This window comes from Peromyscus leucopus, chromosome 8b (assembly GCF_004664715.2).
Source record: "Peromyscus leucopus breed LL Stock chromosome 8b, UCI_PerLeu_2.1, whole genome shotgun sequence".
NCBI classification, from domain to species: Eukaryota; Metazoa; Chordata; class Mammalia; order Rodentia; family Cricetidae; genus Peromyscus; species Peromyscus leucopus.
In genome coordinates this window covers 19,820,693-19,835,617 of record NC_051086.1, presented here as the reverse complement: position 1 = coordinate 19,835,617, position 14,925 = coordinate 19,820,693, and the positions used below count along the sequence as shown (strand labels likewise).

The window sequence follows — 14,925 nt, the reverse complement described above, 5'->3', positions numbered from 1 at the left end:
CTTGTTACCACATATTTGAGTGGTATCTTAGTGCCCAATTTAAGGATGAAATGGCAGCTCCAATTGACATTCATAAAATCTTTTTATGTTTTAGATAAAATGTTTTACATTGGCAATATTTTTAAAATCTTAGGGAAATACAAAACAAGCTGAACGGCACAGTAGAACTGGCAGGTGCGAACTGCAATATGTCTTTCCAAACACTTCCGTCTTCAATATGTCTTCTGAAAGAATACCCTGTAATATGCGTCACAATATTCAAGAAAGAGCATCCATGAGTTGGTAAAAAATAACACAATACATGCACAGCAGTGTTTAAGACAAAAGGCTGAGCACAGTGGCACACACCTATGATGCCAGCATTCAGAGCAGGGGAAGCTGAGGGCAAATGAGTGAGAGTTAGAGGCCACCCTGTATCACACAGCCAGTCCTTGTCTAGTGAGATCTTCTCAGAACAAAATAAAAGCTAAAAATAACCAAACAACAAAAGCGTGCCACTGAGGGGCTGGAGAGAAGGCTAGATGTTAAGAGCATTTGCTGCTCTTGCACAGGACCTGGGTTTGGTACCCAGCACCCATGGAGCAGGTCACAATAGTCTCTAACTCCAGTTCTAGAGAACCTGCCTCCTCCTTCTGGCCTCCACAGGAACTGCACACAAGCAGTGCACATACATATATGCAAACACTTATACACATAAGATAAAATACATCTTTTTAAGAAGCCCATTGTAAACAATGAGCTCATCATTAGGACACAGATCTTACATACTAGTAAGTAATCTATTATATCTTTATTCTCTTACTGCACTCAATTTCCTCAGTGTTAGTGATTACTATAACAAAACAGTAACAATAGATTTCCCAAGAGGTACTAGATATCAGGGTATTTTTTAAAAAAGGTTTCATGTGTAACACCCATGAACCTGTAAAACAAATAAGCATGTCTTAGTTTACAGTTGGAGAGGTACTGCTCCAACATCCACAACTACTGTTTCTCTGCAGTTGTCCCAAGATTTCAATCCATGTCTTACTTCTGATCTACCAGTGGCATCCAGATTCAGTAAGCATTACCTAGGGACAGCTGAATGTGGTGGGAAGTGTCTTTGGCTAGCAAAGATCAATGAACATTACAGAAAAACTAGGCTAACTAAAGAAATTTCATAGAAAGTGATAAGAGGATTGTACGCCTAGAAAGTTAAATAACATACAGCTGGGACTAAACTGCCTTAACTCTGTGTACAACACCAGAAATCATAAAAATGAACTTCTAAACTAGGAAGCAGTCTTGCTCCCACAGATTGGAGCTTGAACTTATCAACTGACTAGACATAATTGTCATTTTACAGGTGACACAATGGACAAGAACATTTACACACTACTATGGGATAGAATTTGCAAAATCCTGACTTCGAGAAATGCAAATAACCTAGGCTCACCTGTGGTGGTATTGTGTTCCCCAAAATATTGTGCACCCTAATAAACTTATCTGGGGTCAAAGACAGAACTGCCACTAGATACAAAGGCTAGAAAATGGTGGCACTCACACCTTTAATCCTAGCATTCCAGAGGCAGAAATCCATGTGTTCAAGGATACAGCCAAGCATGGTGACTCACGCCTTTAATCCCAGGGAGTGGTGGTAGAAAGCAGAAAGCTATATAAGGCACGAAGACCAAAAACTAGCAGCATTTGGCTGGTTAAGCTTTTAGGTTTTGAGCAGCACAGTTCAGCTGAGAGCCATTCGGATATGAGGACACAGAGGCTTCCAGCCTGAGGAAACAAGACCAGCTGAGTTGGCCAGGTGAGGTTAACTGTGGCTTGTTCTGTTTCTCTGATCTTCCAGTGTTCACTCCAATACCTGGCTCAGGTTTGATTTTATTAGTAAGAACTTTTTAAGATTCATGCTACACTCACCAATAAACAAACAAGTAGGAAGAGATTTAGAATAAAAAAAAGATGGGAGTCTGACTTACAAAATAAGAGAATCAAGGGAAGACTGGCATGTCTGGCAGTATTACTGGGGAAGCAAGAGAAACTAAGAGATACATCTACCAACCAGAACATTAGAAACAAATTACAGAGCTGGAGAGGTGGGGCTCAGTGGTTAAAAGTGCTTGCAACTCTGTAGAGGACTGGAGCTCTCACAGAGGACCAGCGTTTGGTCTCTAGCATCTGCATTGGAAGGTTCACAACTGACTGTAACTCCAGCTCCAGGAGATCCAACATCCACTTCTGATCTTCATGGGTACTACACTCAAATATGCACACCTCACACACAGTAACAAAATGGCCAGGCATGGTGGCAAATTCTATATAGTCGTCAGACTTTGTCTCATTTAAAACAAAAACAAAAACAAAAAAAAAAAAACTAAATAAAAAAGAGAATCATGAACAGCTAAGAAATATAAGACCAGACATTTGATACCAAGGAATCACCTTCAATTTATGAGGCTGACAATGGTATCATGGTCATGACTGAACTCAGTGACTCCTAGCTGATTATGGGGACTCACACCTTGATCCTAGTACCCTGGGCACTGAAGCAGAAGGCTGTTGCAAGCTAGAGGCCAGTCTGAGCTACAAAGGGAGTTCTAGGTCAGCCAGGGCTACACAGCAAGATCCTGCCACAAACAAACACACACACACCACACAAATAAGTAAGACAACTCCTCACTTTTTAGGAACTGATTCATTTACAGAATAGATAAAATGATACGATATCTGTGATTTTCTCCAAAATTCCATTTATCCTAGGTCACACAAGACTGTGTCCCACCTAGCCGCCCCTCAAAAGAAAACAGGCATGCATGAATATAGGCAGCATAAAGAACTTTTAAAATCTTCTAGAAGCTTTGTTTTACTTTTCATATCTAGATCTTTGATGCTGGCACTTATTTTTAGCTTTTATTATACCAAATTTCAAATACGGCTTCCTGAATACTAAGAACTTTACCAACTAAGCTGCATCCCCATTTTTCCTTTTCTTAAAGGAATTATTAAATATCATAAAGGAGTATGAAAAATAATACAGGAACATGTACACACACACAGCCAACTGTGAAGCCATACTGTAAAAAGCAGGAGTATGACTAGTACGCTCTGCTTAAAATAAAAAACGGCAGAGTACCTGCAGTGGACATATTAGTAAACACACAAAAGCCACCTGTAAACTAACACCAAAGGGCACACCAAGAGGTGCGGGGCAGGTAAAGGCTTTTAAGAGGCACCCTGGGAATAGTACTAAGCTCGCTCACGGAAGCTCCTGAAAACTACTGACGAAATACTGGCAGAAAGCAAACTAACTCATCTTTCTCTGGAATTAAATTCTTAATACCTACTGTGTCCTGTTACCAGAAGAAAAGGAGGATAATTAATTCATTGTCTCAGTGGCAACAATTCTCAACAACTGGTTCAGAGCAGTTGTTCTCGGAAGATCAGAGTCGACAACCACCTTCTCATCTTTGATTTCAAGTTCCAGGAACTGAATGAAGAAGACTTACTGGCCAGATGGGGATAAACAAGAGTGGGGGATGAAAGAAAGCAAACCCAAGGCTGTTCCCGTGGCAGTGGAGTGTAGCAAAAGCCTCTGCCAAGTATGGAGCGCACTGCACAGGTCCACAGCACTAATCTAAGACAACAAATGCACTATCTGTTCAAACAACTGAAGAAGAGACCCTCTCTGAAGAGCAAAGTTTCCCATGGAGGCAGTTGGACAACAGCAGTGCACACAGCTCTATCATAGCAGCTAAACATCTGGGAAATGAAAACAAGCAATGTACAGCAAGGAAAATAACTAAGGGGTAGAGGAGATCTCTAATTGAGAGAAGAATAACTTAAAATGGACTGTCTGCTGCAGATGCCTTGACCTTAACAGCCAGGCCTGTTTAAACAGCTATGCTAAGAAAGGGCTGCTGGTGGAACACACGGCTCCCTGTATGGAAAGAGAAGGGTTAGCTGGCTTCCAGAGCCAGCAGCAGCTTCCCTGTACCAGAACCATGCATGTCACTTTTGCCACATTCCCCAAATTCCCAGAGAAAAATGCTACAGAGCTACAGAACTTTCACTTCATACCTTGTGTAGGATTACGAATAATAAATGGGTTCAATTTATTACAGTTTTGAATTCAGGTCACAGATAACAACGCCTAGCTGGCTGCAGCTGGAAGTTTCTTCACTTATCCTTTCCTGCCACAGTTGGCCCTGTAAGCAACTAGACAAGACGGGGAAATGGCTGTCCTGGACTCTGGCTGGCCTATGTGGCCTCCTTTGCTTTCCTGCCGTTTTATAATGTTCTACTCTAGACCCATTTCATTCCACCAGGAGGTGCAGCCAGAGGGGCACTCGACCCTGACTTCCCAGAAGAAGGAGTCAGACTACCGAGGGCCAGCGTTTGAAACCCCTCCTTACTTTTAAGCATTGCCACCGCACAGAACCCAAGGGCTGCTCTGGGGAACAGAAACATTCGGAAAGAATACATTTCACTTTTTGAAATAAGTCACATTTGCTAGCGGGTACACGCTAAAGTCTAAGTTTTCCTGAGTCATGAGCTGTACTTATTGATTGCTTCAAACATTTAAATATAACTTTATTGGCCATATTTTTTGGTTATCCTTTGCAGTACTCAGGACTTCCACATATCAGGCAAGCACTCTACTACTGAGCTATAGTCCTCATTCTCCTCTTTTTCTTTGAGACAGGGTCTCCCTTAGTCCAGCTGGCCTCCAAGGGGCTGTGTAGCAGAGAGTGACCCTGAACTGATCTTGTTTCTCCTGTCCACGTGCTGGGATTACAGGTATGTGCTAGAGCTTTAGCCCAGAGCTTTTAAGAAAATGTGCTCGCTGTCCCTAGCACTGGGACTGAACCAAGCAGAGCTCTGCCATTGAGTTATAGCTTCAACCTTTGATTACCATTAAATAAGTAAAGAAAGATTTATTTCATTGTTAGTTCTGTGTGTGTCTGTGTGTTTGTGTCTGTCTGTCTTTCTGTCTGTGGGGGTGGGGGTTGGCACGCGATCATGAAGGCCAGAGGCTTCAGATTGATTGTGAGCTGCTTGATGTAGGTGCTGGGAATTATTCTGGTCCTCCAGAAAGGCAATACATACTCTTTTTTGTTTGTTTGTTTGTTTGTTTGTTTGTTTTGAGACAGGGTTTCTCTGTGTAGTTTTGGTGCCTGTCCTGGATCTCCTTCTGTAGACCAGGCTGGCCTCGAACTCACAGAGATCTGCCTGGTTCTGCCTCCCGAGTGCACCACTGCTGCCCGGCACAATACATACTCTTAATAGATGAGCCATCTATCTCTCCAGGCCTCTTTGATTACCATTAAAATAATAACAATAATAATAATAATAGTAATAATAATAATAATAAACATTCTTTTCAAACTAAATTGTCTCTGGAGGACGATTTTCCAAAATTTGCTTGCTAATGTGAAATGCTAGTTTTAGTTATTGTTTTCTTTGATGGAGATTTATTTCGTTAAGTACCCAATGAAGTTGAAGTTGCACCTAGACTATGACCATCATTTTACAAATAAGAAATCTGAAGTTTGGTGTCATTCTGCCTTAAATTATATACAGGGCTGGTTAGACGCAGTGCCAGAACCTGAACTCCTTATTCCTATCATAGTCTGGTAATCTAGCTACCAGAGTGGCCATATTAATCACTTGACCATTTCCTCCTCTGCCAGTAACCTCATCCCTCTAATAAACCAATCAGCCATTCTATGGATAAGTTTCATCCCCATCATAGTTTTTTGAAGTGTACAGTTCTGTACCATGGTTCTGTATGATGCTTATATTTTAACGAATTTTTCTTCCTGCCAGTTAAAAGACAAAGATCAAATGCTGAGCACTCATCAGTAAGACTGCCTCCTGTCTCCGTGTGTCAGGTCCACAAGAGAACTTTGGGAAGTTCTTAGTGGCAACATTCTTACACATCCTTGAGTAAGCTGGCTCAAGGCTGCAATCAACACTGGGCAGAAACAAGAAAGAAGACATGTTTCACTGTCCTTTCAAACTCTGCAGATTCACACATTTGGCTGGGGGTAGAGTGGCGGTGGGTGTCTTAGTTATTTTCTTCAGCTATCCTCTGACTTTGAAGCAGAGGTACAGCAGTTTTATAGACACCTCTTTCAACTTTTAAACTAAGTTGGATTCTACTTCATATATGATACCCTGAAAACACCCATGGATCTGGAAAAGAGATGATTTTTCTCTTTGGTAAACCAAAACAGAGTTTACAAATGGTGAAATGGCCCCATATAAATTTCTGAACACTTAAAGGAAACACAAACAATAAAACCACTAAAACAAGCTCTTTTCCAACTTGCAGCTTCTCGGTGAGGTTAATCTCACTTCAAAGTCGGAAATCTGTTTTCTCTCAGGAGCACACTGACATGAACATGTTTTGCTATAAAGAATCAGATGAAATGAAATCCCTTAGCTCTACATCCTCACAGCTTAACAGGGGCATCATTATCTCCATTCTGAACCAGAGAGGACGGGAGTGCTACAAGGCTAAGAGCCCGGCTCCTTCAGCTGTGAAAACAGTACTCTTGAAGCACCCGACCAACTTCTCGGGTGGTGAAGCAAATCTGCACTGTCAAGTTCTGGTTCCATCTGAGGCCTTCTCCAAGTTGCTGCGAAATATGTTGTTTTCTGGGGTCAAGAAGCGCTTCTTCACTTCCTGGTTTTAGGTTAGGAGGATGGCTCAAACTGTTTTCTTACCACACTTATTGCATAATCACAAAAACTCAAAAGGAAGAGGGCTGGTTAAATATTTAAACTTATTTCCTGGTGACCTAGAAGACCTACTGTTCTATTTGATATGCTCAACTTAAGGGTTAAGGGTTTCTCAGTATACTAAGGATACTGGAGTTATTTCTGTCTAAAAAGAGTTAAAAGCAGGTCAACAGGATATCCAAACTTGGCTTTTCTTTTTTAGGGAAATTTTTATTGAAATGATGTCTTAATGAAAACGAATGGAACAAGCGACCCACTCAAAACTAAGAGTAGTGGGAAAGTTGGAGGGAAACAATCAAGAAAAGTTGTCTGGTCATCTGCTTTCACTTAAGTGTGAAAAACCAGAAGGGCGAGTCTCCTCTTCGGCAACTCCAGCCTGCCCACAATGACCACTTGTTACACCTCCCACCCACTCCACTGTGGGTTCACTGGAAATTCAAAGGACTCTAAGGGGCACACCCGGCCAGGCCTAAGGTGTCTCTGGGTTATACCCTGAGGGGGACGGTGGACGGGGCGCACCGCGTCCCCTCGCCCCCAAGCCCGGCCTGGTGTCCAGGAGGCCAAACTCCAAGTTGGGTTCGATCAAAGAATCCGCCTGCCGGGAGAGGGGTAGGGGCGCGGTGAGGACGTCCCGGGGAGGAGGGATAGGAGTGGGAAGGGAGGGTTTGCACTACGGGAGGATCAGGAACCGAGGCCCAGGCCCGCAGCGGCCGCCGCCATCACCAGGCCGCGGGGCGGGGGGCGTGCCTCGCGCCCCCGCGCGCCGGACCACCGTGCGCAAGCTCCCCGCCCCCGCCGCGGCCCCGGCCGCAACTGCCCCCCGCTACTCACGCTTTGTCCACCAGCTCCCGCACTTTCCACATGTTCAGCATCGCGCCCCGCGCGGCCCGGCCCGCTGCCGCCCGCCGCCGCTCCCCACGGACCCCGGGACGCCTCCGCGCCGGGGCTGGTCCAGGCCCGGGTCGCCGCCGCCACCCGCCGCCGCGAACTCTCCCTCGCTGGAGCTCCTTCTCCCAGCCAGAGCCACGGCGCCTCCGGTGACACGTCGAGACGCGGCCGCACCGGCGCTGCGTGGGGCGGAAGTGGCCGGCTTTCCGCCCGCGCCGCGCGCCGCACGCCGGGAATTGTAGTCCGCGCCTAGCGCTCCAGAAGCGCGGGAGGACGAAGGTTGCCTTGGTTTGGGGACCGCTGACAGAGCCTTCAGGTGATTGTCATCACAGTGACAGTTGCAGGACTTAATCACGTTCACCTTCTTCAGATGCACAGCGCGGATGCTAAGCTTAACTGCTCAGGTGTGATCGGCGTGCGTGTTCTTCCTTTATGCACGTGTCTCTCTCTGCATTTGCTTCTAAACTTCCAGATGTCTATACATCACTGAGTCCCGGGGATTCCAGCTCTGACCAGTGAAGAATTTTATTCTAAATCCTTTCCCACACTAGTTCTATGATACAATGATTTTATATGCAGACAGTGACCTGCTACCCTTGTGTATACTTTGTTACAAGCCTCAGAAACTCAGCTCATAATCGCTGGGAAACCAGAAAGCCAGCACTAAATATACACAACATACCTATGTGTATTTTATGTGATACACCCAAGAACTTTGTAGTTTTAATTTCTAAAAGCATACATACACACTGCTCGCTGAGATCTGCTAGAGTAATTGCCATTGATCATGTTTCCACTTATTTATGTCAGTCAAAGCAGATGATGAAACTTGAAGTAATCTTAAATTTCGTTGTAGGCAGCTCCTTCAATTTTATAGGTTCTGCTCACCCTGGTGGCGTACTGCTTCAGTCCCAGCTCTTGGGAGGCAGAGGTAGAGCAATCTTGATGAGTTTGAGGACAGTCTGGTTTACATAGGAAGTTCTAGGGCAGACAGAGTTACACAATAAGACCTTGTTTTTAAAATTATAATTTAAAAATTAATTAAATATTTATTTATGAAAACGTAAAATATTAGATACAATTATAATTTTTTTTAACTTAAAAAAATCTGCCACTATTTACTGAGCATCTTCAGGATGGTACAAGTGAAGACTACAGCTGGGGCTCCAGTTCCTTGAAGCTTAAAGGTCATTGGAGGAGGAATATAACAATAAAAAACCCATTTAATTAGAGAGAATAAATGCTTGTTAAAATAAAGAACAATAGACAATGATGCCAGAGGAAAATAACACTAGGGAATATTTAGGGCTCTTTGAGGAGATTGAATGTAAGCGAAAATTGAAACAACACAAAAGAACTGGCTGTAAGAAGACCAAGAAAAGAATACTGGGGGAGGGAACACACACACACACACACAAAAACTCAGATTCGCAATGAAGGGAAAAACGGTGGCTGTAAGGAGCAATGGTTCCAGGTCCTCTAATTCCAGATCCTTCAGTCAAGACACCTGTTTTGCATTTACTCGGTCATTGGAAGTGGCTCTGAAAGCGCTCCAGTAAGATTCTGAAAAAGAGCAAACTAAACTGAGAAGCACAAAGAAGCAGAAACCAAGACAAAGCTGGCTCACATAATCCTTAAGACAGGGGCCCTGGAGATCACACTAAGTAAGTTGGAGCAATAGCTTGGGGAAGGAAGGCAAACAGGTACAGAGGCAATCGGAGAAATGGAGCTTTCAAAAGCAAAGTTTAATTTTCCTGTTGAAAGCATTGTCCAGCCCAAAGTTCAAAGGATGGAATGTGGCCAGGGCAGATAAGAGAAACTGCTTTGCATAAATAAGAGCTCAGCGAGTTAGCTTCCAAACAAGCCAGTCTGGAGGACACCTGCAGAATGGGCTTGGCACACAACAAGCAGCTTCCATGCCCTGGGCTCTTCACAGCAGTGCGTAGCCAGGCTTACCATTTACCCGCAGAACACAATGTATCTCATATTCCCAATCCAATACCGAGTTTGAATCTATCTAGAGTTAATCTGAGTTGTCACCTCTGCCATGTTTAGAGTCCACTGGGGCCAAACAGAACATAACACTAAAACTCTTTTTTCCACTTGTTACTCTAGAGAGCCCCCCAAAAGGGCTCAGAAAGAGTTTGTTTAAAAGGTGGTCTCCTGAGAATAATCATTTGCATATCAGCAGAGTGTTCCAATTTTACCTTTTAATCTTGCATGTGTGAGAGCAGTTTCCATAGTAACTTCTTTATAGCAAGTTAAATATGTCCATGGTAGAAAAATAAACGAGGAAACACCCTACCAATCCCTCCTCAGGAAAACATTTTTCCCTAAATGAGCTGACGCTTTTGAAGGAAGGCTAACCCAACATGTGCTTTGAAAGACAACATACTCAGCTCTGTTTGTTATGTGCAGTGGACAGTCGTAGACAAATGGACACTGACTGCTTAGCTGAGGTGGTTCCTTGGGAGAGCACAGTATCAGAGCCACGGGACAACACTTTACCAAAGATCACAGTTAAGGTCTAGGGGTTTCCAGGTTCTTGGCTTCTTATTCCAATAACTGAAATAAGGGCTCACACTGCTTTTCAAAGTAAGAAGGAAATTTTATTTAAAGCAAAGCATAGAAAAGATCAGAATAAAAAAATATTCAGAATCCACTGTGAGGGAGCAGCAGGCCATGTGGGTGAAGATACTCAAGGTCCCTGATTATTGTTTGGAGTTTAAAAGGAAGGATTTGGTTCCTAAAGAATGTGGTGGGAGTGGTTTTGTGCTTTGATTGATAGATTAGGTCTTAAGATTGTTTTTTAGACTGCACATGTCCCTTCCCAATTATGCATAGGCACAAGATGGTAAGTAGGGGACTATCCCTCAAAGGTCACTTGAGGACCTTGTTTCGCCTTATTGCTCATGCATCCAAACCCACTTCAGATTGGATTGACATTTCTAGTTGCTATACTGGATATGTTGGGAATATAGTTGGACAGAAATTGTCTGTGTGTGATTGTTATTAGGTAAGGAGAAACATTCCATTGTTCAGAGGGAGAAGATTGGTAACTTGATGTAGGTGGGGGCCTATGGTTTCTAGATGCATTGTTCAGAGAGAGGTTTGTGTCATAGTACCTGAGGTGAAGGAGATAAGCAGTCAAGTGCATTATTAGAAGAAGGGTATGTGCGTGACTCAAACCTAGCAGGGTCCCAGGTTACTACACTCTCTTATGCTTGCCTGCTTCAGCACCATCTAGACTTCCAAGAGGACCAGTTGGCTGGGGCATGTTGGCTCAGACCTGTAATCTTATCACCTGAGGACTCAGTCCGGAGGATTAGTGTAGTGGGTAACCATTCCTTGATCTGGAAGTTCCAATCCCCATTGAGGCTTCGGTAACTGTCATGCCTACAAGGCGGGACCAAGAGAGGACCCTGAAGACCCAAGATCCGGATGTGCCATCTCTCTTGGTTCCTGGACCCTGGACGCTGGAGGTAGACTGAGCAGAGTTCTCCAGAGAACACCGCTGGACTGCGCCTTTCCTAGACCCTGCAACCCACCTATTCCTTCATTTGTAAGTTACGCCACTAAATAAACCTCCCTTTTAACTATATGGAGTGGCCTTAATAATTTCACCAATAGTCTAGCATGAGTTCTGGGCTAGCATGCCTACATACTTTGTTCCAGGATAGCCTAAGCTACAAAATGACACACTGTTTAAATAAATAAATAAATAAATAAATAAATAAATAAATAAATAAATAAATAAGATGGCTCAGCAGCTAAGAGCATTGGCTGATCTTACAGAGGACCTGGGCTTGGTTCCAAGCACCCACACGGAGGCTTACAACCCTCTGTAACTTCAGTTCCAGGGCATCCAGTGTCAGCTTCTGGCTTCCATGAGCACTAGGCACACAGTGGAGTGCAGATATACATGCAGACAAAGCAGGAAAGGGAAAAAGTGGCTGATATGATAGTTCAAAGTGAACAGAAAGTGAACAAAGCAAGACAACAGATGAAAAAGCAGCAGAGGACCAACTGCAAGGCGTGCTGTTGACTGACATCCTCTAATGACCTGTCTCTTCTAGGACCACTTATCCCCAGGCTGGAGGTGGGCCAACCCTGGGCTGTTCCACCCAGTGCCTCCACTCCTGGGCAATCAGAGCTTTGCTGCAATGTTGACTCTTGTGCCCACTCTTTATTTTTCCCTCCTCTCCCTTTGCAGGTGGCAGAACTGCCTTGGGGCTTGGAACTCAAGCCATCTGTTCTTGCTCTTGATTCCTTTTTTCCTTCCTACCCACCCCCATAAACTCTCTACACCTCTAATTCCATCTTTGTTTCTTGTCTGTGGTACCTAGACACACCCAGGAAGTAAAACCACACATGTTGACTTTCTGTGTTTGGGTCCCGAGTCTTGATTTTGATCATACCTGAGTGTTCTTTCCTCTTTAGAAGGGAGATTACTTCATTTCTAAATGTATTATGTGGGCTGCCACAAAGGGTCAGGTGGATTATAGATTGTACAACCCCTCGGGCATCATTTATGTAGACTATCATGAATAGGCTATACAATCAAGTAGGAAGGATGTGGTTAATGTGTGTGGGATAAGAGTTGTGAACTAAATAGTCGGGTGTTGTGGTTCACACCTTTAGTCCCAGCACTTAAGAGGTAGAACTCAATGGATCTCTGTGAGTTCAAGGCCAGCCTGGGCTACAGAGTGAGTTCCAGGACAGGCTCCAAAACTACACAGAGAAACCCTATATCGAACAACCAAAAAAAAAAAAAAATTACCTCATGGGGATGGGTAGATAACTCAGCAGTTAAGAGCACCTGCTTTTTTCCAGAGGACCCCAGTTCACTTCCCAGCATCCAAAACCACCTGTAACTTCAGCTCAGAAGGTCAGCTGCTCTCTGTAGGCACCCACACACATAGCCGCACACTCACATAGATGCACATAAACATAAATTTGAAAATTAATAAAAAAAAATCCTACCACATTATTATCAAATCCCTTATATGAATCCAGCCTTTTCCTTATAAACAATGGTTTTGTCTTATAGAGCATCCCAAACCTAGCCCAGAGTCTTCTGATTTACCTCTTGAACTTCTGATTTGCTAGTGACATAATCGTCTAAAACCCCCGTAGGCAGAATAAAAGGCCTTAAAATATAGCTCAGGGGTAGAGTTTTTGCCTGATGTGCACAAGGTAAGAAAGTAACATAAACGAAGGAGTGAATGCTGGAATGACAAAACCAGGAAATGGTTAACGTTGGGAACGGAGACACTCGCCTTGGAAGCTTAGTAAGTATTGCTGGAATTCTCCCTCTGATTTTCATTTTACCTGCATGCAGAGAGGCATCTCACAGTGGAGAGGAAGAAGGCCCAGCCCCTTTAGAGGTATAGTTGCCGTTTGTTTTCAGTTAACCACCCTTGGGGGAAGAGGAGGCTAACAGTAGGACGGATGTTTCTGATCGGCCCAGTTTGGAACATGTGTCCATCAAGGCTAATCATCTCCAGGGGAAACTGATGGGTTTGGATTGGATCACATGCCTCCTTCTCACAGCTGACTTTAAGGAGTGGGCAGCCCTAGCAGAGCCACAACTACCAGGGAAGGACGTGTTCTCTGATGCAGGCGAAAGCAAACACTGAAGGTGAAGTTCGGGACTCTGAATTCTCAGACCAAACAAGGCCTAATGTAATTTTTGCCAGAGCTGGGAATGCCCTGGACGAGGTTTTACAAGTTTCATTCTTCCTAGTAATCTGAATTCCACAGACAGCCAGGGCAGGGAAGGTAGCAATGAAGAGGAGGGCAGAGGAAGAACAGGAAAGAGCCTGCGACAGAGAAGACGTGAAAGGCTTGTGGCTGCTGCTGGCTGCTGTCTAGGCAGCAGGTAAGCCGGCTCTCCAGACTATCTTCGCTCACTGTCTGTTCTGCTGATACTTGGGCCCTTCCTGGCTGAAACTCAATCCCCTCCCAGTGTGCTCAGTGGGGCTCAGAGGGGCCTCGTCGGAGAGCCTGGTGTGTGCGCTGCTGCAGGGAGAACGCAGGCCTTCCCGGAGATGGGCAGGTCTGAGTTGAGTACAGATGAGATGGTGTGCTCCCTGCCTGTGTGCCTCCTGGCTGCTGCACCTTTGCGCTTCTGAAATAGGAGAGCCTGGGTGGACAAGCTGCCACTAGTCTAGGCCTCTTGAAAAGGATGCCATCAGTGTGGCCATGGGAACTTGTTCTACACAGCTAAGTCAGATGTAGGGCTTGGAGTGGTGGTCAGAAATGATGGGCTAGCTCATTTCTTTTTTAGGTTTATTTTAACGTTTTTATGTGGATGAGTTTTTTGTCTGCGTGTATATGTGTGCACCATGTGCATGCCTGATGCCTGCAGAGGTAGAAGAGGGTGTTGAATCCCCTGGGAGTAGAGTTATAGACAGTTGTGAGCTGCCATGTGGAGGCTGGGAATTGAACCCAGGTCCTCTGACGCACTGAGCCAACTCTCTAGCCTTGGCTAATTCATTTTTAAAGAAGGGGTTTCTGAGGTCGGGCGGTTGGTGGCACACACCCTTAATCTCAGCACTCGGGAGGCAGAGGCAGGTGGATCTCTGAGTTCCAGGCCAGCCTGGTCTACAGAGGAAGTTCCAGGATGGCCAGGACTACACAGAGAAACCCTGTCTCGAACCCCTCCCCCCTAAAAAGGAAGGGATTTCTGGAAAGACCTAATATCCCGAGAAAACCCAGTGAGGCTTCACTAGCTCCTGAGCTCTTAGGTCCTCCCAAGAATTATGCTATTGGGTATGAGCTCAGTGCTGTGGAGCAGTGTCTGATGGGAAGATGACAAATTGATGGACGGCTTGTCTTTAGTAAACAATGAATGTCACCAAAGACTTGGGGTAGGGACAATTGGCCCTAGGAATGTTTTTTTTTTTTTTTTTTAATAGTCAACCTTTGTCATTTATTGGGGCATCTGTAATACATGGTGGGACTAAATAGTGGCTGTCACCCGAGTGGTGGCGGGCACCCTTACTCTGTACTCTGTTGTCTCTCTGCCCAGGGACCTGTGAATGAGACTGGGGACAGATTGGCAAGGAAGAGTTCCTATGTGTAAGGTGCACCACACGGGAGTGCTTGGCAATAAGTAACACAGTGGGGCGGTTAGAACCCTGGGCTCATAGATCTAACTCAGTGGGGGAAGAAAACAGGGAGAAAGGCACCCCAGGCAGGAGAAGTGGTTTTAGGAGAGCTATGGTAGAAAAGTTTGTAAAGATACTTTTCCATACAGTTGTGACTGGTCTCAGTGTCGTCTTTAGGGTCATAAAACTC

The 14,925-nt window shown here is 44.7% G+C and overlaps 1 protein-coding gene across 2 annotated transcripts in view; it reads right to left on the bottom strand.

Moving 5' to 3' along the window:
• Nucleotides 1–7,785, bottom strand: part of Clint1 (clathrin interactor 1) — a 58,454-nt gene extending 50,669 nt beyond the window's left edge. For both annotated transcript variants that reach the window (XM_028864249.2, XM_028864250.2), the window contains exon 1: nt 7,567–7,785. In XM_028864249.2, the coding sequence (XP_028720082.1) occupies nt 7,567–7,607 (41 nt within the window). In that variant the 5' untranslated portion in view covers nt 7,608–7,785. The remainder of the gene's footprint in view (nt 1–7,566) is intronic.
• Nucleotides 7,786–14,925: the final 7,140 nt, after the last annotated feature.